This window comes from Melanaphis sacchari, unplaced genomic scaffold (genome assembly GCF_002803265.2).
Source record: "Melanaphis sacchari strain LSU unplaced genomic scaffold, SCAv2.0 Contig79_pilon_pilon, whole genome shotgun sequence".
Classification (NCBI taxonomy): domain Eukaryota; kingdom Metazoa; phylum Arthropoda; class Insecta; order Hemiptera; family Aphididae; genus Melanaphis; species Melanaphis sacchari.
In genome coordinates, this window is record NW_020271559.1 from 942,291 (window position 1) to 968,491 (window position 26,201).

At 24.0% G+C, this 26,201-nt stretch overlaps 1 protein-coding gene across 1 annotated transcript; it reads right to left on the reverse strand.

Annotated features, from left to right (window-relative positions):
* Positions 1 to 25,958, reverse strand: LOC112601487 (allatostatins). The gene is made up of 3 exons (XM_025349142.1): positions 25,856 to 25,958; positions 4,446 to 4,913; positions 1 to 1,696 (listed from the first exon to the last, which is right to left on the reverse strand). The coding sequence occupies exons 2-3, from the start codon at positions 4,905 to 4,907 to the stop codon at positions 1,355 to 1,357; spliced, it is 804 nt and encodes a 267-aa protein (XP_025204927.1). The 5' UTR covers positions 4,908 to 4,913; positions 25,856 to 25,958; the 3' UTR covers positions 1 to 1,354.
* Positions 25,959 to 26,201: the final 243 nt, after the last annotated feature.

Consider the following 26,201-nt stretch of genomic DNA (forward strand, 5'->3'; position numbering starts at 1 on the left):
TTTATTTGAATTTTTCTTATTTGATTTTAATTTTTAATTGATTGCTTGTGACGAAACATCGATTGGGATTCGTAAAATAGTATAGTAGAGAAAAAATAACATCAATGTTAGGAATATTTAATATAATATACTTATATTTAAACATTTGTTTTTTTCGTTCAAATTGACTTACTACGATTTTTCACTGTTAATATTAAAATTGAATGACCTGCCACTGCACCTACGTTCGAGGCGGTATTGCGTTTAAATTATGCAAAACAACTGATACCAGGAAGCGCGCAGTAAAACTGTAGGTATGTAAATTTGGTTATTTTAGAAATGTATAATTTTCACTACATAAAAATCAATTATTGATATATGGACGACTATCTATTATCAATGATACAAGTAATTTTAACTTAATTAAACATAATCCATCCTTAAAATTCACGTCATATTATATAACATCATAAATAGCAAATAGCTAAACATAATCTTAAACTATATTAAATAATCATATTAATAATAATAAGCAAATAGAAGTTTTACGTGTGTAAAATTACACACAATATAATATTTTAATTATAATTTGGCACTGTAAGAAAAACAAATCATAAATAAATCTTCGGTCTGTTTTTTTTATTGTTGTAATTTATTTCTTAATTTTTTTTAATAATACGTTTCTGCAAGTTGCGTGTAGGTACTGATTTTTATAAAACATTATGCATGACTGTTAACGTTTCATAGGTGGAGATTTAATTGAATATTAGTGGGACTTCATTTTTTTTTCTGAACAAATCAATTGTTTGAAAAGGTAAACAAATACGCGAACCACTATGTTTCAAATGTTTGTGTTCCCTTTATTATCAGGTTTAATATTACCATTAAGAGATTGGTTATTTTATGCTATTAACCACGAAGATACACACAACACGTCATTTTTTAATTGAAGTTAACAATGTTCAAATACATTATGATATTTCAATAACGCAAAAAATAACCAAAATCATGTCGAATTGTTTAGTTGTTTTCGAACACCTCTGATAAAATAAATTATTTTCATTTCCAGGATGAGACGTCTTGGAAGTCGGTCCAAAGATGCATACTGTGTATTTTAACATAATGACAGATCATTTCCATATTACATGCTATAAAATAATAATACCTATTTGTCAAATGTTAAAAATAAAAAAAAAAAAACTGCAACGGGAGGCTAAACTTCCGTGCTCCCCCCCCCCTTATCACTCAATTAATCTCCACCTATAATACGTTTACGGCTGTTCGTTTGTGTGTGTGTGTGTTTTGTGTGTGTGTTTTGTGTGTGTGTTTTGTGTGTGTGTCTGTTGTGTGTTTGGATGAAAATTTGTCGTTGTTTTTAGTTGTTGATGTCAGTGGTGGCGACGTCGTCGGCTAATTGCAGCGTATCCGCGTACTCCATACCGGCAGCGGCGTCATAGTCGCGGTCAGCCCTTTTTCCCAGTCCGAAACCGTACTGCAGACGAGCCCGCCTGACGGCCGGGTGCCAGATGGGCGCCGCGTCGTCGCCGTCACCGTCACCGTCTTCCCATTCCGCCCCCGCACCGCGTTTTCCGAGCCCGAAAGCGAACCGCTGGCCATGACCCATATCGTCCGCTGTCCTCTTCCTCTCCTCCGACAAGTCGTTGTACGTGTAGTCCGATTCCCGATCGTCTACGTTCAAGAATGACGGGTGCGACACCTGTTGACCAAATAAAACATCAGACACGGCCACAGCATTGTATGGTTACACATTATTAGTAGTTATCTATACACAATAAAATGTAAAATACCCTTACATTATAAATCATAATATTACATGTATATTATATATGTGCTATTATTCGAATTTAATCGAGCCCGGATTGATTCCGCTGACGAGGGCCAAGGGACGAAAACATAAAAATAAAAATACAGTTAGGGGGATTGTGAACGGCGATTTCCTTGACGCGTGTTAAATTGCCATGTATTTAACAACGCGATAAAGATTTGAATTTTTCATTTGATCTACTTGATATCGATTCTTCTACGTTTTTATTTTATCTTTATAAGTGACATCAAAGTGAACAGAAAAAAAAATAGTAATTTAAAATCTGTTTTTATGTACCCTTAGACATAAAATATCAAAGACATGAGAAAGTCGACTTCAAATAGGTACACTGCGACAAATCCAAATCTGTTTTTAGAATTCTTGTCGCATTCTCGCATCATTAGATCAACCGTATCTCTAGCTTTCCCTTATGTTCCCTCTCCTTAATCCGGGCTTGTATTCATTATTCAACATAATATTATTGTCGTTCTATATATAATGTCTTAACACTGATATATATAGCTTGGTTTTTATAATAATATACATTTTATTCCTTCTCCAGTCTCGTATTCGTCCTATATTTTGTTCATCTTTATTTGTAAATTATTTTACATAGTCACCTACATTTCATTTGTGTTCAAAAGTACTTCTTAACTTTTTGTATATAAATATAATTAAAATTAATAATGAAGTGATCCAAGATTTATAAATTATACTAACGTTTTGAACGAAAAATAATTAAAAAAAAAAACAGTTAGGATGTAATTAAGATAGTTCAATTTTTAATCCCATATTTAATTAATTTTTCTCACATATAGTGTAGGATACGGAATTCTGATGTAATTATTTGATCATAATTATGATTTATATATCTAATATAACTATTAATTATATAATATATTAATGTATTATAGTAGCACTAGTGGCAGGCCGTCACTATATGATGAAGAAAACATTTATAAAAGTGTAATGCGCGATATATTTCATGTTATAAAATATGGTATATCGTGCTATTCATGCTGAAACACCACTACATCAAAGTAAGTTATTAGTAATAACTTATTACTTATTTAGCGTTATATTATAGAATTATGACGGGCTTTAATACAAAGTATGACTAATACTAAATTATTATGTATGCATATTATGCTGTGATTTAATATTTGTGCTCCTTAACAAGTTTATTATAAACGAAAATTATAATAAATTAAAATGTAATTATTATTAATTTTAATTATCAATATATTTTCAGAAGTTATAATATGATGAAATTATATTATATTTGTTAATTTTATTTTCAGTTGCAAATTAATGGTCTAATGATTAAGGTGCAAAATTACTACTGCAAACCATTTAATTGAAAATGTAATCAAAAAACGATTCAATTTTCTTTTCGTGTCACTTTTAAGATCCACAAAACTAATTAATTCATTTAAAAGCGTTTTAAATATAATTGTAAAAATAAAAATAACTCAAACATTATATTTTATTTTATTTAAAAAAATTATAGCTAGATTAAACATTTTAATTAACTTTGGTTAAAGCAAATCTACTCGTATTTTAATTTTGTTAGACCAATTTAAATTATTTACAAAGTATTATACATTATGCTAGATCTGCGCATTGAACATATTTGATGATGATGAAGCCATTTTAGTCTAAATAAGCACATATCAACTACATAAGGTAAGAATATTGTAAGGTTATACTACAACTAAAACTATATTAGGGTATCTACTTTTTTCACGTGTAGAAAATGTTAACAAAAAAAAAAAAAAAAAAAATAAAAAATAAAAGAAAAGTTAAATGTAGAAATCTTGTTATCCATATGTTTATTATATATCTATCAGAAAATATATTTTATAATGAGTAATAGATAATAAGGTATAATAATCAATTGTTACTAATGAACAGTATAAGTATCACCTACAGTCGGTCCATATTCGTCACTATAATAATTGGATTAGCTTGCATACCTTTATTAAACGTTATCATTTGTTAATGCATAAATTAGTACAAAACTTCACTCTTCACTCACGTTAAAATAATGTAAATAAACCAATTTGTTTTGTTGAATAATTTTAACTATAAATTAAATTATTTTACTGTGTATCTACAGGTGATAAATCGTTTAAATCAGGACTGCACTACCGCCACTAGGTATATCATTCGAATTTTCATATAATTGTAAACAATCATTGGTGGGGCCATAACATTTTTATTTTGATATCCAAGCACAGTTGTTAAAAAAAATTAAAATACAATAAGTATTTATTATTTCTAAATTTTGTATTTCCCTAATAATAGCTTAAAATTAATTTAATTCAGAGTTATCATATCTCTTAGATTGTCTCTCACTTAACTAATGCTTTAAAGGTTTTAGATATCCACACTTATATTTAATACTCACTAAGTTAAAACTAAAATTAAATCAAATAAGTTCAGATTTTGAAAGTACAATATGAGACATGGACATAGACATTAAACATTCATAATTTTTTCCGTGTTATTAGTAGATGATCATATTGGTCATCCAACCTTTTGTTTATTTCATATCAAATTAATAAATCAATTAAGTATTATATTTTATAACTTTTTTTTTTAAAAAAAAGAAGCTATTTTCAATGTCTCATGATCTCACCCGTTTTCCGAGTCCAAAACTGTACTGTGGCGAAGCCCGTCGTCCCAGACCAAAACTATAGAAGGTCGGCGAAGCTCGTTTTCCTAAGCCGAACTCGTACTGCTTAAGTGCAGCTCGCTTACCCAGACCGAATCCGTATTGCTTTGACGTTGACCGTTTGCCTAACCCGAACTCGTACTGCCGATAAAGACGTTTGCCGAGCCCAAATCCGTATTGCTTGTGTGCACGTTTGGCCAAATATCCCAACGGACCCAGCGGATCATTGAAATAACTCTCTGCCGGAGATGTCATATGAATTGACTGATGACCTCCACCGTCCGCCATTGTTTGCATAATATCGGATTGTTGCTGTTGCTGTGTCTGTTGACTTTTAATCCCCACTTTGTCTTCGTGTCCTGTGATTGTATCCGTCCATACCGCTGTTGCGATCACTAAAATCCACATGTAACAACTATGATGCATTTTGTCCTAAAAAGTAAAGTCATAAATTAATTTTAAAATTTAAATTAAATTTTTACTTCCGTCGTTCGGCTTTGATATTAGTTTCAATTTTTTTATTGAGGCTTAAATTAAACTATTTATTATTTTATAAATTGTGCAATTCATTTTATTTGAATTATTTTATGTTTGATTCAAAATTAACTTGCTTATTAATTACCTACTTGCATTAATATAAAAGGTTTTTAGTGTTTAATATTTAAATAAAAAAAAGAAACCATACATTTATTTGACTTTTTAAGGTGTATTATGATATTATTGATAGGTAATAATGTTTAATTTTTCAACCATGAGATTTTAAAATGTATGAAAATATTTAGGTAATATAATTAAATTCTTATTTATACCAAAAGGAAAAAACGTACATGATAGAGTGTAAGATATAAATAAATAGTTATAAAAGAAATGAAGAAATGAAATTTTTATAATGTGAAATCACTAATACATAATATTCAAAGTAGATTATTTTATATTGTATTATTGATAATGTTCAGATTTATATCTATTGTGTTATGTTAGGTTTAATATACTCAGTTTATAAGAATTTTAAATATATAAGCTAATAAATATTTTTAGAAAATATATTTTTATACTCATGTTCAAAATTGAGTTTTTTTTTTGAAATATGCATTGGAAAATATTTATAAATTTATTTTATATTGTTTTTTTTTTTTTTTACTTTTAAAATTTAATTTCAATTAAATTATTGAAAAAGTTTTATTTTTACTTAAATATACTTTTTAAAATCATTTATATAATAATTTTTTTTAATTGAAATAGATACATTTTATGAATAAGTAAATAAAAAAAATTTCTCATTGTAGATAGAATATACTATATTCTATTATAAATAGATAGATATACACATTATACAATATTTTCTTGCATTAAAAAAAATGTATATATTTTTTTTATTGTTAGTTGGAAGAACGTTAAGTGTTATTCACTATTGAAGTTTTAAGTTTATTATTAAACGATTAAATGAAGGAGAATATTTAATATTCTTATTTTTTTTTACAAATTTTGTAAATCTCATATTTTGTATAGTTTTTTTTTTTTTTTTTGTTGGTTTTTAAAATAAAATGTATAAATAAGAAAAAAAAATCTTTAAAAATGTATTCATACTACAGTTTTAGAATTCGTTATTTTTACCAAAGTGTTTTCATTATTATTCCGCCCATAACCCATTTTCTATGTATTTTAGTCGTTGAATAAAAAAAAACTTTTATATGTGTGGGGTATAGTTAAAAAGAAAATGTTTTTAGCGAAGAAAAAAAGTACATAATTTTTTTTCAAAGAGGGTTATCTCGATAATTTTATAGTACACAAGTTTAAAATATAATTTACACAATTTCTTTTAATTTGAGATTTGAATTACTTAAATTGAAATTATAATCATACTCGTGTAGGTATACGATAATAAATAAATAATATAGTTTAAGAATTTATTAATTGATTAAAATCATAAATAAAATACATATAGTATTATTAAAATTTAATTAATTTCAATAAGAACTATAGTATATTTTACTGTAAGATTGATTCTTATTTGTATTGTACAATAATTGAAATTAATTGCATAAATTACTTATGTTTTACAATTATATTATAATTTTTACATTGTAGAAACATATTATATAATCGTTGTAACTATAATGTTTTGCTTTGTATTAAATAAATTAACCATGCCGAAAAGTTAAAATGTTTATGAGTAAAAAAAAAAATTACATTTTTCATTATTACCAAGAAAACGTAATAGTGTTTATTTTTTATGTTTATAAGGGTATTGCATTTGTGATGTTTACATTGGAAATTATTATCAGCCGACAATCAGAACCCGTTGAATGGGAGAAGACAATGAAGTTTCATTAGTTCTTTATTGTTATTTATCCAGAAAATAATGTTTATATGGAAAATTGTCTCTCGGGGGTGTTTAAATAGGCAGACAGAATAAATTAACTTTATTACAACTTTCCACCACGGTAGAAATCAATTATAATCATCGATAAATATTGTGATGTTCTTATCACTTGTTGTACATACATCTTTCAGAGGACAACGCGGAATCGTGAAAAAAAAAGTAACTAGTAGTAGCATATATTATGTGCAGTTGGTAAATATGTTTTCCCCGAGAGGTAGTAGAGAAAACATGTTTTTCCTTGATGTCAGACGGATAAATGATGAGGTGTCGTATAAAAATAATATACATGTATACAAAGCCACTACTACAAAGTCATATTATTTTTTTGTTACTCGACATGAGTAATAAACAAAAGAAAAAAATGACACAGTAGAAAACTACACGACAATTGAAATGATAAGTTTGAAAATAGACCATAAAATACAAACTTACGGTTTAGGTTTCAGTTAGATTGAGACGATTTGGTTTTGGAAAAAGTGAAAATATGACATTTGTATATTTTGAACTGATTTCTTGATGATTTTTTTTTCTTGTCAAATAGCTTTAATAAATTACGTATAACGTACATGCGATATATTATGTCAAACAGAATACATATACTAGCAATGTATCGTTGTGTTTTATTAATATTGTTTAAACATTAATCTTACTGACAATATCAGCATCCAGTTCTATATTAGTAATCATAATACTTTATTTAATTTATTACTATTTATTATTATACTGTCCATACTCAACTTATATTCATAATCCGTAATAAACATAAATCATTAAAATTTAATGTTATATTTACAGTATATTTTATTTTATACAATTTATTGCGAATTAGTAACTATCACTCAAATTTTTTAAATTTTAAATTAGTATACTTATTTTTTTTCTTCAGTTTATCGCTAATTTCTGTGGTTGGATCAAAGCGTCAATTAGATACGTCGGTTCTTTTTTTATAGTTTAGTAAGAACGTTTAAATAATAAACATTGTTAAGATATGTCAACCAAAATAATTGGTTAGGTGATAAGGGTAAAACTGGAAAACGTAGTTAAGGCATCTTCCAAGTACATACAAAAAGGAAACATGCATTTATAACGTCACACTGAATTTATATTAGGTATACATTGTATTCATGATATTTTCAGATCTTAAATTTGTTTATATTTATATGTTTTATATCTATATTTATAATATAAATTTACCAGAATATCAAAATGTTATATAGTTTTAATATTAAATTGTTATATTAGTATAGTCTGTATTAGTTTAGTACATAAGATATGAGAATATTTTTACGTTAACTGTTAATTTCAATTAAATTTAATCTCAATTTAGAATGATATTTGTTCTACAAAAAATGATTGAAAATGCCGTGGCACTAAATATCTTTTACGTAGTTTCTATATAGTATAAACTATAAAACAAAAACTAAAGTAGAATGTGCTATGTGTGTTATTAAGTTGTCACTATTTATATGAGTGTTTTAATATGGTATTATTGATAATGGAATTGGTGATTTGCAGTGAAAGATTTAATGAAAATTTGATGATTAATATTTTTAAATACATGTTCACTTCATATCATAAATTATGCCTTGAGTTGATATTAAAGTACATTTTACATGAAACATCGAATGTAATATATTTACATATTTTAAACGGTTGGTTATCAAGTTTATATTTTATTATAATTATATTGTTATAACAATCGAGCTGTACATAGAATATTTTATGATTATTATAAACAAGATAAGATGTAGAAGGTTTAAATATTTAGACATTTTTGACGAAACAATAGATATAAATTTATTTTATCAATTATGGAAATTAGAAAATTATTCAATTGGATAGTTTTATTTAGCTAAAAAAGTTGTATAATATCGTTTAACGTAATGTTTGCATTTTGAATCATTATTGTCAATATTTAAGGTAGCTCTAATACAATATTTATTATATCAAATAATTTTAAAACTTTTCTGATTGTTTATTAGAATTTACCAAAATAAAAATCAGAAATGTTGTGAAGTTTTATTTCAACCAAGGCGAAAGTTATAACGTTTGGAAAGGATTCATCTTCAATACGTCATTGTGGTTGATTGGTCTATACTATCATTGGAGCGTAACAATCATCGAACAAAACGTGCAAATTCAAGATAAACACAATATGATGGAAATCGCAAGTCATATTTATTTTTTTTATTGTTCTTCATTTTTGATAGCTGTTATTCAACCATTAACAAGTCTCAAAAAATGTGGCTACACAATTATGTAAATTTAAAATTTAAAATTTAAAATTTAAATTATCTCTATTTCAAATCAAGATAATAGGCACCAATAATTCAATATTTATCTGTTAAATTAAAAAAAATCCAATCTTAGCTTAATATAAGAGTAAATATATTTTTTTCTATACAAATAAATATTATTACATAAAATATAATTTGCTATTTATGCTGATAAATATTATTAATGATACTATATACTATTTATTTTACCTATAAAACAATAATTTAAATATATTATAAACAACTAATCCAAATAAGTAGAATTTGTATTTTATGTTAATCATAATACATTTAATGATATAAAATGTACATACTATTAAGCTATTAATATGACCCATATAGTGTTATAAATAGTGTTTGAGAGTAGGAATGAAAAAATAATTTTAAAAGGAGCACAAATTAAAAACAAAATAATTAATTTATCATGGAATTTGGATATAAAATTTTTCTTTGTTGTGTAAAAAAAAAGTAAATAAAAATAAAATTATCATTAATGATTATTTATCATTAGTTTTATAATAAATTTTCCTTTTTTAAAAATTGACTGTAGTTAGATCAATGTTTATATATTTATTATTATTATATAAATTTTGCTGAAAATCAAACTTTTAGACAAAATCATATTGAGTAGTATTAAAAACTTTTATAATATTTTAATTTATTATATATTTTTATTAATTCTAATTTTTACTAAAGTATTTCATTACATTATTTATTTTAAAATTTATGTTTTGGCGCCTATTACACCTATACTTACTTCAATGGTATTTAGGTATATGTAACAATAATTAAGTTATCTATTTAATAATGTAAGATACTATCTAGTTGATTAAAATTAAACTATAACGAAATTATAAGATATTTTAGCAGACATCTAATAAGTTCATATCTACATTTATTTATCAATTTATTTAAATCGAAACCAAACTTAAAAAACTGTTTTAATCAACGTTCAATCGTTCCAGCATCCCACACGATTGTTAAGGAAGTATTAAAAAAGAAGATTTTTAAAGTAATAATAATTTTATGTTTTTTCGTCACAATTTTTATCAGACAACACATAAACGAGAAATTGAAATGTTAATCTGACGAAAAACGTTTACACTGAAATAATTTATGGCCTTACTGATGGTCTGTGAAAAACGCCTCCTCATTACATTCTCTGCTTTTTCCAACAACATAAAACTCTTATTTTAAATCTCACACAAAATCGCTTTTTTTACTAAACAATTTAAAGAGGCACACAAAAAATATTATTAATAGCATATATTTTATGTACATATTAATTATTATTTAAAACTATGTAACCATTTTTCGCATTATTTTTTTTATTAGTATTTTGTGATATATTGAACACCGAACAAATATGTATGTGAAATGTATGCTATTTTGTAAAAAAATAACTATAATTTTATTTTTTAAAGTTTTAGTAAATTGTGAATTGGAATATTGAATATGAGTCACTTGAAAAGTGAATACTGAAAGAATTGTAGTATTGATGAGTAACTTTTGAGTCAAGGTAATTGAATATTTTAATGTTTAAATAAAAAAAAAAAAGTTGAGGAAAATATGTTAAAATTAACTAATAATTGCAAATATCATATCTAAATGTTACAAAAATGATGATAATAGGGGTTTTAAATATAAATATCGAGTACCTCATTAATATTCATTTTATTGGTTTTTTTTAATTTTTATTAATTTCTTTTATTTGGATAATAAAAAAATAGTAAAAAAAAAAAAAAAAGAAATAAGTAACTACTATGACACTATAGGTATTAGGTAATACCTAATACCTAATAGGTATAGAGTTTACTTTGTCATTGTGAATTAATTATAATATACCATTACATACAAAAGAGATTCTAAGCGAAGACGACCTATCAGCTTAATTATAGAAGTAACTATATGCTATAAATTATAATACATATTTGTAATTTTATTAAAGAAATTTACTTCAATATTAATGATACAGAATAAGTTGAATAAATGTTACTAAAAAATAGCATTTTAAAATACCATTGCGTGCATAGAATATAATAATATGCGCAAAATAATCTTTTTTTTCTCATGTGCTATTATAATTGAGGGGGGTACCTTGATAGTATTATTTTCCACCAAGTTAAATTGTTTAACGACAAAAAAAAAAAAAAAAAAATAGGAAAATCATTCAAAATCATCTTCATAACATTACTCGACAAGTCCCTTACAATAACAAAAGAAAAATGGATCTGAGTAATCGTCATTCTACCCACGGTTTCTTCGTTTTAATGTTTAATTTTCTCCAAATTTTTGACATACCTACTTAACAAAAATATTTTTATTGACAAATTTAATATTGAAAAAAAATTCAAAATTTTTAATTATCTATATATAGCACAATTAGAGTCAAAATATTTAGAAAATTATACTACGGATAAGAAATAATATAAACATTCTTGAAATATTTAAGTATCTTCATATACTTTTATTCGTTTTTTTGCAACACCATGAGACAATATTAATTTTGCTAAATACTGGTTTCCTAAAAACCTATTGGTTTTTTTTTAAATTATTAAGAATTTTTACTTTTAAACTTTGGGATATCAATTAAATTAAATTTTTTACCATTTAAAACTAATTTTAAAATAAAATCGTTTTACTACCGTAAAAATGACTCAAGATAAAATAAAAATAAATAACATACATCATTGAAAAATCAATAAATTTATTAAAATTGTGTTTATGAATACCAAAATAGTTAGATTAAATCATGTTTGCTAATAAATAGGAAAAAAAAGTTTGCTAAGTTGAAAAATTATGGTATTCCATTTAAAATAGGTGATAGCATAAAAATGTATATGACTTTTAATTGATTTAGTTGTATTGAAAAGATATATTATTCAATAAAAAGGACATTTTTTTAGTCATAAAAAATTTTTAATATATTAAATCATGCATATTTAAATTATAATTTAGAAACAAAAAACCTATTAAATGTTTGAAATAAAATATTAATTGATATAAATATTTGGGCATATGGTATTTATGTGTTAAACACGTAAATCAGGTTTTTAGCATCAAAACGGATTTAATTAATAATATTCAGTAAGGGGAAAAATATAAGAAAATTCCAAATACCTATGTTTAGAAACTTTAAATTTTATCAAATATTTAAAATAACATAATTTTATCTGTCAATGGTAGATTTATTCACATTTCATGATTTATTCCCTAAAATTTGCTTATTGTATGTATTGAGTACTGTTCTGATTGTAATTTTTCATATTTTAGTTGAATATACATAAAACGAAACTAGGAAGCTATTTTTCTCTTTATTATTATTATTATTAAAATACCGTTCGTGTAATATAAGGTTATTAAAAAAAAAAAAAAAAAAAAAAAAAAACAAAACTATAATTTTTACAATAATTCAATCTATTTAAAAATAATCGTAAAGTAAAATCTTACACAGTTCATTTATTTTATGACCAAATCGTTAGTTATATATAATAATTAGAGTATGTATAAAAATTCATAACAATCCTAGAGAATTTTGATTTCTTTGTATGAGTAATAATAATAATGATGAAAAATAATTAGGTACTACAAAATAATTAATATTTTAATTTAATTTTCCTAACCAATATTTTTTAATTAGAAAATAGGTAGATATTTTTGAATAATAAACTTAGTCTTGTGTTATTAATTAAATGAATTTAACTTAAAAAAGGTAATTAATAAATGATTTACCGAATTCATTAAATCATAAAAATGCTCTTTAGATTATAAAATTCGTCATAAATATTGATTAATTTCGAAGATTTTGCAAGGTATTTTGTATTATCTAGATCATTTAATACATATTTTACTTTTCCCTATTTAGCCAGTCTGCAATTGATTTTTATTTTAAATTAAATTATTCGTTATTCTTGATAGAATTATTGTCTAAACAAATTAAACTATATATAAAAAATGATTAAATATTATAATTGTTTGTCCACTGTTACTCATAATACGTAATTAGTTACTAGAATTACTTTAAAACTATGTATATCTGATTGTATTATTTGTTAAATTAAATTTTATTATTAATTGATTGCAAGAATTTTTTTCATAATTTTATATAAAAGTGAGTATATTTCAAGTATATTTGTATTTATCCAGGTACTTTAAGTAAGTATTTACTTTCAGAATTTTACTAAAAAATTTTTTTAGATGTATTCAAGTAACTTCTTAAATCTTTAAAACAAATTTTTTTTGAAATATTATGCGTAGAATATACATTCTTACATAATACTCTAAATGTGTTTTTCTTATATTTGCTGACGGATAAATAGTAGATTTTTATTTTTTATTTTAACACAATAACCTTATCGCATATGGGACAAATCCCTTGTGAAAAGTTAACCCTTTCTTAAAAATAGTCAAATATAAATCTACATAATAATAAATTTTACAAACACAAGGCTCATGGTTCATAAACTTGTTTTTTCTTGTTAAAGTTTTAATAAATCAAACGTATGGTAGAATAAAATCTAAATTGTGTTAATATATTGTTGTCGTATAATTTATTGTTAAAATAAAATAGCAGATTAGGTATCATAATAAAAATATAAATAATTTTATCAATTTATATAGAATTCAAGTTCGTGAAAATTAAAAGTTCTAAAATTAACTAGTAACTTATAAGTAATGGTAGCCATAATATTGGTCCTCACAGTTGTGGTGAGCATTATATAATGGCTACGGTCAAGCCCTCAAAATTGAGTAGTCAATATTTAAAACAAATAACTTTCATAATTATTTATTAATAACTAATAAACAGTAAGTTTGTTAAAGTAATATTTCTTTACTTTCTTTTCATATGTATAGATTTAAATAATAATTTTTAAAATAAATACAACTTTATAATATAAAAATTATGACAGATACGTTAAGTTATACATACTGAAAAAATTCTGTTAGTGAATTGGATGTTATACTTACAATAAGCTTTAGTGAAAGTTATACTATTAAATCTGCATTTCAGAAAACCTTTTTTTTCAATTTGACAATATTTAACTTTGGCGTTTTTTTTATTAGATTCTATAATTATGCATAATTATCGAGACAATTATACTCATTAAATTTTTAACTTAATTAAGATAAAAGTCAAAAGTTAGATGGTAGATTTTAATTTTAATTAAATAATTTCGTTTTTAAAGCATGTTCAATTTATTTAAACGTAAATTTTTCATAATTCTCGCTGCTATACATACAGGTTTAAAAATAAAGTCAGATTTAAGAAACGATTAATTATAATGTATGTATTTCATAGTTTGAATTAAGTAAGATAGCTAAAAATTAAAAGTAATTGGTTATAAACTTTAAAAAAAATAACTTGTTTTTTAACTCTGAAGATTTAAGTAATATATCAATTAGATATATTGATTGATAAAAACTATGCATGATAAATTGTTTAAATTAGCCAATAAACTAAATATAATATTTTCCAAAAATATTTTCATTTGGAATAAATGTATCACAATATTCACAATATTTCATATGGTTTTATTTTACAAAAAATAAACATAAAAAATATATCTGTTTAAACTTTTTTTAAATTGCCATTTTTGATGATCCGAATAAGTTGATAAAATACAAAGTAGTCTAGAAGCTATAGAATTGAGTTGAACTAGAAGAATAAAATAAAATTATGGTTGATATTTCATAAAAAAACTATCTTTGTTTTACAATCGTGTTTGTCAAGTTTAAATATTATAGCTGGAATGAAATAAAAATTGAATATGCATATGAAATACTGTTTTGGTCGATTGGGTTGTAAAAAGTGACTCAATAAAGATATGGTTGTAAACCATCATTGAATTGGCCAAATATTTGTAGGTATACATAGAAATAAACCAACTAAATTATTTGAATATTCTCAATTCATGCATTAAACTTTACATTTGTTGTACTACCTATCACATGAAATATTTCGAAAATTGCATACCGCCTAATAGATTAGAATTGAAGTAAGTATAAACCTTATGTTTTACATTCTATAAAAATTTTCAGGCTTTAACTATTTTAAGTTACAAACAATGATTGATGTAAATTATACAAGTATCCCTATTCGTTTTGATATAGGTGTTTATAATTGGAAAAAAAATTGTGGATACTACTATAAAATCGTCCAAGGCGATTGTATTATGAACAGCTGAGTGAAAATGCAATAAATGTCTGGACAGATTTATGTTGTTAATTTTCTTTCGAGATAAAGTACATCATTTTGTGTACAGAAAAATAGAATAAGAAATAGATTGTAAGAAGACAAAAAAAAGGTAATTTTAAAGAAAATCTTATCGGCATATATCAAATGTCTTTACTGTACGTAAAATCTATAATTAATGACCGATATAGCAAGAAAATACCTTAGAAGCGAATTTTTAAGAATATTAGATCTTTATATTTTATGCTTTGTTATTTATTTGTTTTAATCAACGCCTTTACAAAATAATAATATATAGCTTTATTTTCAGTAAATAAAAATATATGATTGTTCTAAAGCTGTTGAAAAGAGATCGTTGTATTTGTAAATATTAAGTTACCGCAATCTCGGAGAAATTATTGTAAAACAATGTCTTTGGTTGTCGGCTGATATTGCTCGAAATTACGCACTGGGATATATTTGACATAGTCTGACAGCCGAGTTGTAATCTGTCGGCAGAGTTATATATCAACTTATCCAATAAGTTTAGTGTCAGTGTTTCATCTTTATACTATTGCGTAATCCAGAATATTTCTTTGAATTGTTTAATATGTTTTATATTTTCTGTAATTTTGATGAAAATATGTAAAAAATAAATAAAAATAAAAATGTCAATTTATTTGATATCAGTATGATATTATTAAATTTTCTTCATATATTTAACAAGACCAAAGAAATAAATGTCTTAACGTTTTATTGTAGGGATCAATTTTAATAATATTTCATGACTAAAATCAGTGATGCAGTGAAACAAGGTACATTATATTTCAAATAAAATATTATATAATTCATCATTTTTGTAGTTTTGAAAAATGTTACCTATTCAATATTCTACTCATAATATGATAAATTATATTTTTTGATTGTTTCTAAAAATATTTTCTATTTTTATTTAAACTAAAGTATTATAAGTTAGGTCTTAATAATAAATCTCATTCATTTTTTTTTTCTTTTAATATCATTTTTTTTAAACTCGCTTTATATTGAGTCATATTTAAAAAATATTTTTTAGCTAAAACTGTTTTGAAAATTAAATTTTTCTTATAAAATCATTTATATGAATAAATAATTATCTTCTATACGTATTTTTTCATAAGAAGTTTTGTATAAGCTCTCGGATAAACATTACCTATCCCCTTGATATCATATTGGAGAATATCAATCAAGTACCAATAAATGGTTTATCAGCAGACTTAAATATCATACAATAAGTGTATTACTATCAGTAAAGTATGTCAACTTTATCTTTAATACGTATGTATACCTTGTTAGCAAAAAAAAAAAAAATTGTCAAGGGAGCAATATTTTAAATTTTACTCAATACTCAAGTCAGTGTATTCTTATAAGGTATTTATGCAAATAGGTTTTTTCACTCGATTTTTAACTTAAAAGAAATGCATTAAGTCACGTTGCCTGAAAATAATTCATCATAATATAGTAAAATGATTAATGAATAATATTATTTTATATAAATAGTTGTTTAGTTTTTATTTTATTGTGTATACAAATAATAATAACTAGTGTATGAAAAAATGTTCGTATTTTTTGGTAGAATGACTAGAATGTATAATATGATTGATGATGAATTTAAGATTATACATTTATAAATAGTGTATAATAACCATTACGATTTTTTTTTATAATCAATGAATTAAAACTCAGTGGATTTCAATCTAATTATAATCATGGTATTAGTCTACTTATAATTGCCATATTTATAAATACTTTGTTTTTTATTATTTAAGACAGTGAATATTAGTTTATCCGCACTATGTATAAATTATTTTTAATTTTTGTGCTATTTTGTCTTGTTTTTTCTGATTAAGTTAAATTTAATTACACTTAAACGAAAATTAATGATGTCTATGTATGTTTATTATCTTTCTGCCATAAAATGACAATACTATCTATATTGCCATTCATAGTTCTGATAATTAGACCGTTAGACTTTATTTTATTATTTAAAAAAATCTTGGTATAATTACGTAATAACTAACGATAGACTTAAAATAATTAAAACAATATATTATTTCTATGTGTTTCTAACACAAGTTTTTAATCTTAGTAATCAAGGAAGCAAAATATTATTTTTTGATTTATAAAGTAAAACGTATAGTGTTGAAAAAAAGAATTTATTCGAGGACGATAGTCATAATGAATTTTTTCTCGGAACATATAATATTATAGTGTCCATTTTACAGCTGATCATTTTTATCCCATTGGGAAAACAGTTTCTATAATAGTAATCCGATTCTTATATTGGAAAATATTGGTTTTTAACATTCTCGTGTTCTCGACCATCATGGTTAGTAAATCCCATTTATAAAACGTTGGATACAATGCGACAGATTCTTATGTTACATTGACAAGAATAATATGCTATATACAATAGGTATATTCCAATACAATTTCAAAGCCATTAAGGTAAATCACATATGTATCGGATTTTTGGATTTTGGATTTAAATAACTCAAATCTATACGCAAATTCAGCTGTTTTTTCTCAAATAATAACTGCTTTAGAAGTGTCATGTGTTTATTTAAATAGATTGATCTATTAGGCGTACTCGTTCCCATTTTATCCTTCAATGACGCATTTATTTATATTCTGCTTTTAAGAATCCCGAAATATTTAAGTATATTTAAGCCTTAAGGCTATATTTTGAATAGTATTTTTTATGCCATGTAACGAGAGTTGCAAATTTTTTTTTTGTCGTATCAAACTATAATTTAAAAATTATTATTATTAATATTAATTTATTAACATTTTTAAGTGTGTAGTATTTTATAAGTATAATAATTAGTAAACATATACTATATAGTAGTAATAAAATATTAGATCTGTTTGATATATTATTATATATAAGTTTCAATTTGGTTGGATACTCATTAAATGGCATAAAAATCTAAGAAATTTAAAATATTGTCTTTATAATCAAATTTAAAATTTTCAAAAATCAGAATTTAAATAAATGTAGAAATGAATGATAAAATAGTCCGTAGGGGTGAGCAATGAGCATGATTTATAAATCACCCTGTATTGTGAATGTTACATTTCTGTAAACGTCCCTGTAAATTCCTCGTTTCATGAACTGGGCTATAAAGTAGGTACGATAAAATATATTGCTTGACTCATGTGTGTTGTACAATTATTATACTTGTACAACTACGCGGTGAATTTATATGGTTGTAACTAAACTTTAACTTTCAACGTTAGAATTTACATGTTAAACGGTTTATTCGAAAAAAATAAACAATAGGTGCGTGTGTTTTATAAACGGTATTGATATTGTATCGCAGGGAAATAATAATAGTAATAAAATTATTAAAATTATTGCAGATTTTATTGCTACAAAGAACCGCAGCCACCTCGAGTTTGTCGATAATTGCCGATTATGTGGATCATCTTTAATATAACAGTTTGTACTTCATATCCATTTATAGTCATCCGCTATGGTTGTTTCATACAATATTTATATAATGTTATGATGATTTGATTCGATGAAGTATTTAGAGCACAAATACACCACAGACAGAATCTTGTTAAATTTTTAGGGAGGTAAATTTTTAAAAAATAAATCTTTCATTTAAATAAACGAAGTATTTCGCATAACCAATTTTACATTATATTATATTATTAGTGTTTTAAATATTTCGGTTCTTTTAATAACAATTATTATTATTACGTATTTTGTAATAATTAACAATAATTAACAATAATACATATACTACATTTAAATCATATGTAACTCCCCCAAAAAAAATATTGAAGTATGAATTTTTTTCATATTTTTATTTTAGGCGTGAGGTGTTTAAAGGTATATTGAAGGGAAAGATATAGGATAAAATCTTTCTTGGATTTTTTTTAAAGACATTTTATGAAATAACTTTTTTTTAGAAAAAACTTAAAAATGTATATTTAAATAAAAAATTATGCAATTTAATTTGAATATAATATGATATTATAAAAGAAGTATATTTACCGAATTTAATGTAGCTTAATTTTTAAATGAAGTAAATATGTTGTATCATTTATTATTATAGAATTTAGTGTATAGATAGGTATTTGTTAAAATATATAACTGTATAATATAAATAAGCATAATTAAACCTATTATTTTGGCGGGGTTTAATCATACCTAAAATTTTATTACATATAAATAATTTTTATTTTTAAAGGCTATAGATAATATACTCGTACGCTATTTACAGACTACTTTATTCTTAAGCTACTGAAATATATTATTTTTTTTTTTTAAATAGAAACTATAAATACATTCACTTAAATGAGAAAACGTTTTACTGGATTTTGTAAGATACATAATTAATCATAAGATTTGTGTATTTTACTATCATCTATCATGTCTAAACTGAATGAAAAGTGTTTAAACTTTTATCATAATAATTATTATAAAATTATTTGATTCAATTATTTAGGTATTGGAGTATCACAATGTTTATTTATAATCTGGTTCAGTCAGGTATAACTATTTATTTATATATACTAATATTGTTTTGGGATTTATCACAAGAATTATAAAATAATACCACGGGATGTTCGTTTAACACCGCAATGATTCAATAGGTACCATAATAACGCACATGAGGATCTACCGTAAAAACCCTCGTGAATTTACTCAGGTATTCATTAATTTTATATAACGATTTCGAATTAATATTCATTAAATGCGGCTCATTAGGTCCCGACAGTGTGACAACCACTTTAGCCCACTTGCACGATAACACTTCATAAAATCCAACTGTAAGCAACGGATTATTATTATTCCTTCCTAGTCCTCACAATGACAACTCTTTTCTTCGTAATAATATATCCAAACAAATTGAATCCATTAGAGCGCATCGTGTACGTCATAGAAGACTAGTGCATATAGTTATACATAATAGGTATATATACGTAAGTACATAATATTATTACAATAACTGTATGACAAAAATTTTTATATCCATTGAATATACATTCATATTACTAGTATGCACCATTTACAAATTTCCGTTTATTACGCATACTTTTTTTCCAACCTATTCGATCAATTAATCAATATGTGTTGTTAATTTATCATCATCTTTCGGATTATGATATTATATGTTATACTTGCGTGGACTTGTCAAACTGATATTAAGTGTATCTGGATTTGAGGGATTTGAGAGTTTTCGAACTTTTGTGTAAATCAGTACTTCAGCGTGACATGTTATTGTAAGGATGTAATGTTGTGAAAAACAGAGTTACAAATGAATTTCTATTACTATACATAATAATATAATAATTTGTGCTTGTAGGTTTGTATGAAATGCAAGAAATATTTAATAAATATAAAACATAATTTCAAAATTCAATGTAAGTACAAAAAAAATAATATTTATTTAAAGGTCGTTATAAACGACTAAAATTGTTAGTGTTCATTAAGCCTCCATACGAAGAATAATAATTAATCATTCAGGCATTCAGCAGTTGTGTATAATAGTTTGAGATAAAAACATAAATTATTAAATTATTTAAAGAAAACAAACATATCAACAAATCTTTTAATTTTAAAAAATTGAATAAAAGAAAAATTATGTTTAACTTTTTAAATAAAGAAAAAATTATATTTTGTTTTTAAATTTTTATTTGAAAAGTTCAACAATTTATTAATAGTACAATAAATATAAATAAAACAAAAATAGATTAATATTGACAGAGTTGATGCTTGAGCGATAGTATTCTGGAGATTGTAAAATAATATATATCTTTTTTAAATTATTCAAAATGGATGACTTTTTCAAAATATTATTCTCTTTCGTTTTTATAAATATGTATAATCAAATCTTTGTAGATGGTTAGATTATTGATATTTTATTGGTCATCAGTTATTGGTTTTGAAAGTATTACTTTTTTATGCTAAAGATTTTTTAAGTACCCAAAATTGTGCAAAGTATTTATCTATGTTAAAATAATTTATGTTTATACACTATACAGTCTATGATTTAGTGCATTTTTCTTGGTTTTGACTTGTCTTGTGCACTTGAGTCGTATAAATACAGCACAAAATATTGGTTGTTACAATCTAGGTGAATGAATTTACTGATAGATGGAGTTTTATTGCAGTATTTTTAAAAAAAAAATAAATACATTTTTACAGTTTAGGGGATTATTTATTTTTATTCTATTTTTAGCTATTTTTAATGAATATTATATAAGATATAAAAGTATATATATTTTCTTTGTTTTTCGTTAGTATTATAGAATTAGTAAAATATTAAAAAAAAATTAAAATAAAATTTAGCCACTTATAAGTGCCGTTTTTATTTATATGAAAATGATTCCTTTAACAACTAATATAAATATTAAATATTTACAAGTTTCATTAAGTAAAATATTTCAAATAATGAATGATAATAAAAATAAATATTGGTTAATGGTCTATCTATCAGGCTACAATAGGATTTATTTTCTAAAGAAATGATGCAAAATAAAACAAATTAAATGGGAATTTTGATTCACTTCATTATTTTCGTGCCCTTAATTCAAAGCCTATTTTGTGGTATGCGTATTGCGTTGTGAATAAATACTAAAAATACTTATGATACACATCTCACTATATTATAATTATGTAGATTATAACTTATATTTAGGGCTCGGGTGTTTATGAAATAGCATATTTTTTTCTATTTACCTAATTTAATGCTAACCTAGATATAAATTTAATTCATATTATACTGAATTAAATAATACTATTTTTATTTTTCATATTTTTGCATATTTTATGGTTTAGTAATTTAATTGCATATTTTGAGATTTTAAAAATAAAAATGCATATTTTAGAACATTTTTTTAAAAAACAATTTAATTAACGAACTATACAATTAATTCCACAATTTGTATGTATAAATTTTATAGGTGGTAACTACAGTCTACAATCTACCAAGAATTTACGTAAAATATAAATGTTTATTATCAACTTATCGTGTTTGTTCGGAATTACGGTACTTTATTGGACAAGGTCTAAGATAACATAAGTTGATGTAGAATGAAGCTTTTCACATTACAAAAATATACTTAATGATAATAGATGCAGTTACAAATTTGAACAAATTAAAAAACCATAGTAGCACAGTATAAGTGTATAACCTTAATAATGGTAATACCTAATTAATAAATAATAATGTAAATTAAAGTTAATAAAACGCTATGTAAATTTAAAAAATGTATTTAAAATTGTATTAAAAGAAATAATAAATAAAAGTAACTACTAAGTAATAAAAATGAAATATTTACGTATGTTTATGAATTATAATAATAATGTTTGTGCATATTTTGGTAATTTTATAGGTTAAAAATGGATATTTTATAATTTTTAGTGCATATTTTGATTATATATTTCGTAATTTTTTAGTCCATAAATGTATACATATTAAAGTAGTATTAAATGCGTAAACATCCGAGTCCTACTTATAACAAAATATCATTAGCCGTTTTAGGCGATTCGGTTAAATCTTTAAAATGACTATTGGAAACATTTAATCTTACCACATTTACTAATAATATATAATAGGAATAATTTATAAAATCAGGCTTCTTATATGTACCTATTAAAATCTGTATTAAGTTATAATACTACTAATATATTATTTACTTACGTTATATGTTTATATAAACTTATCGTTGAACATCGATAAACTCACACAAACAAGTATACACATCAAATTAACTTCATAAGAATTTATTTAAAATTCATTTTTTATAAATAAAATTTTTTTTTGATCAGTTTATTGTAAAATTGAAAAAATAATAATACTAAAAATTAAAATAAAGTTTAACATTGGGTATTTTTAGACAAACCTTGAATTGGTCAGATTAGATCTTACATCAATATTTCATGAAAAATAGAAACTTGTATGCCAATTATTATACTTCCCTTATACACATTCTATCAGAACTCTATACTCATAAAAAAGAGAGGCGATAAGTTAAAAGATCTCTAAAAAGGTTGAGTACTCGAGTGATTAATATAACTACATATCAATTAAATTATTATTTTTCTCCTGCTACCTATTTCAATTAAAGTAATATTTAATATGACACAGACAATACAATTATATAAATATACTATTTGTAAATAAATATATATATTTATTTAATAAATATTTTTGCAAATATACTATTTTAATTCATCAGTGTATCTTTTAGTTTTTTAGTTTTTAAAAAGTATATAATATTATGTATTATTACAATGGGTACACGCGTCGCTTATTAACATAGTTTTAGTATGGGATGTGTTCGTGTATATATCTCAGTGGTATTCAAAACTCAGTCACTCATATACGTATTTTATATAGGTATATAATTTGTCTACATTTAAAAGATAAAACTACTTGCCATAACAACACGACGACGGCCATTATCAGCTCTCAAATCTCGAACCGTGTTTCGCATATACGGTGGTATTAGCCTGGGATATTATTATAATTGGCCGTACACAGCCGAAGAAGAAACAAATGCGGGATTTATGATAATTATTACAATAATAATATTATTTATGTAACAAAGCACTGAGCTTAAACTGAAGGAATACAAAGTATGAGTCTTGATTAAATATAACTGTGTTTATGCTAGTTGAGCCGTTATTCGTCCGATATAAGATGATTCACCAAGTACACACACTCACATTTCATCATTAAATTAAGCATCTATTCAAATTTTCATTTTTGGAATTTTCAAATATATACTCTATCGTCATAAGCCACCAACTGTTTTAAACCCTATCATGGATATTTTTTTATCTTTGGTAGGTACATATATTTTAGCACTTGGAATTCCTCGTTCAAATTTTGATTTAGATGTATAATCTTTTTCAAAAAAAATGATTTGCTTGTCAAATTTTAGTGAAAATTGTGTTCTCATTAGAAAAAAATTTAATATTTGAAAACGACAAAAAAAAAAAAAAAAAAAATCAAAATTAGAATTAATTAATTGTTATAATGGATAAAATGAGAGTTAGTTTTATTTGTAAACCATGCTGTACTACTACATATATTCTGATGGGGATTTAGAAAATCAGATTATTTTGTAATTAAAAAACTTCTTTATATCATTTTAATGCTGTCACCACTCTTTAGGTTATTAAAGATGCTATGCGTCAAAAAACGAACTTATTAATAAAATTCGGATTGGTAGAGGGATTACATATTGCACATGGAGGAAACGGGTCGTGGACCATTCCCGAACGTTCGGACGTGGTGTTGAACCGTTCGATAAACAATTTTATAAATCATATACCTATGACCTATTAAAATTATCAAACAAATGCTTATTTGTGTACATGCAAGCGTGACGTGCTTGTTCGAAAAAAAAATGTTCAAACAAATAAAAATAAACATATTTTATGGAAACCGAAGTATATTTTTTTTACATTCGTAAAACTCGTTGAATATGCTATGTACATTTTACGGAAATAAAAACACTTTAGAAAAAGAGTAGAATAAAAATCATTAATTGTATTAATAATTAATTTCATTTACTTACACTATATTTTTAATGAGTGGACATAACGATTAACACAATATTTCTATTATTTGAGGCTGGATTGGGTGACTTAAGTGCGTATTATCACTTAAAATCTTAAAAGTTATTTTGCTTAAATTTATTTTAAGCCGCTAGAGAAAGTTTTAATGGTACTTCTACGATGCGCAATATATAAATTATACAAGTATAAGGACAAAGTTGCTAGATAAAAATAGGTAGAGATTTTAAATTTTGTTGAAAGTACGATTTGTTTTGTATAACTAGGTACATAATATAATAGAATGAAATAAAAGTTTATAAGCTGAATCTTCTCAAAGAACTACATTATAGCTAAAATTTACACTTAAAATATCTATAATACAAGTATTATCTACACGATACGTGTACCGTAAGATTTAAAACAAACATTATCTAAGGAAAAAGGAATAATATACCTATCTTGTTTTAAATATATTTTTTTCATTAAAAAAAGTACGTAACATTATATTATTATTATTACTTAATATACATTAAATTAAATACAAGTATTTTAATTTTGTCATATTATTACAATGACTAATTTATTTATTTAAAAATCAAATATCGTTTTTTTAACTACCTATTTAAATTTTGAAATTCTACTCAATTAAGCATTTATAATATTTAAAAATATTTTTGAGCTTTGAATAAAAAATATATATATAATATAATGTATACGTTTTTTAAACATAAATTGTTTTATCTTTAGAAATTTTAAAACTATTATTTTAATCGTAGTAAAAAAAAAAAAATATGATAAATCTTTAAAACTGGGTACAAAGATTTTTTTTTTTATTTTCCTTCAATTAAATTAATAATATTTTATCTAGAATATTGATAAATTATTTAAATTGAATAAATATAAATAAACATTTAATATTAATGTCAATTTAAAAAATAAAATATAATATATGCGCCTACTATAATAATATAAGTGTTTTACCTGTGTATATTCTCAGAACTGATGCGTGTAAAACTACCGTGTTGCTGTGGTATGTGTTTAGGATAGAGTCGTCGGTTAACAACAACTTTTCAAAGTGGCCAGTTAGTTCTCGTCAGACAGACTCGAGGGGTGATATTCTCCCTTTATATCGAAATCTACCTCCCCTCCGTGACGTCAGGACCAATGACATCACATCTTTTCTACGCCAACAGTGTTTTTATTTTCAATCCCTGTACCCACGCTGTACACTTTAGCTTTTTACTCCTCCCTTTGGTTTTATATCTTTTAGACAGTAAAAATGTATAATAATATATATGTATGTACAAATCATAATCATTTGGTATTC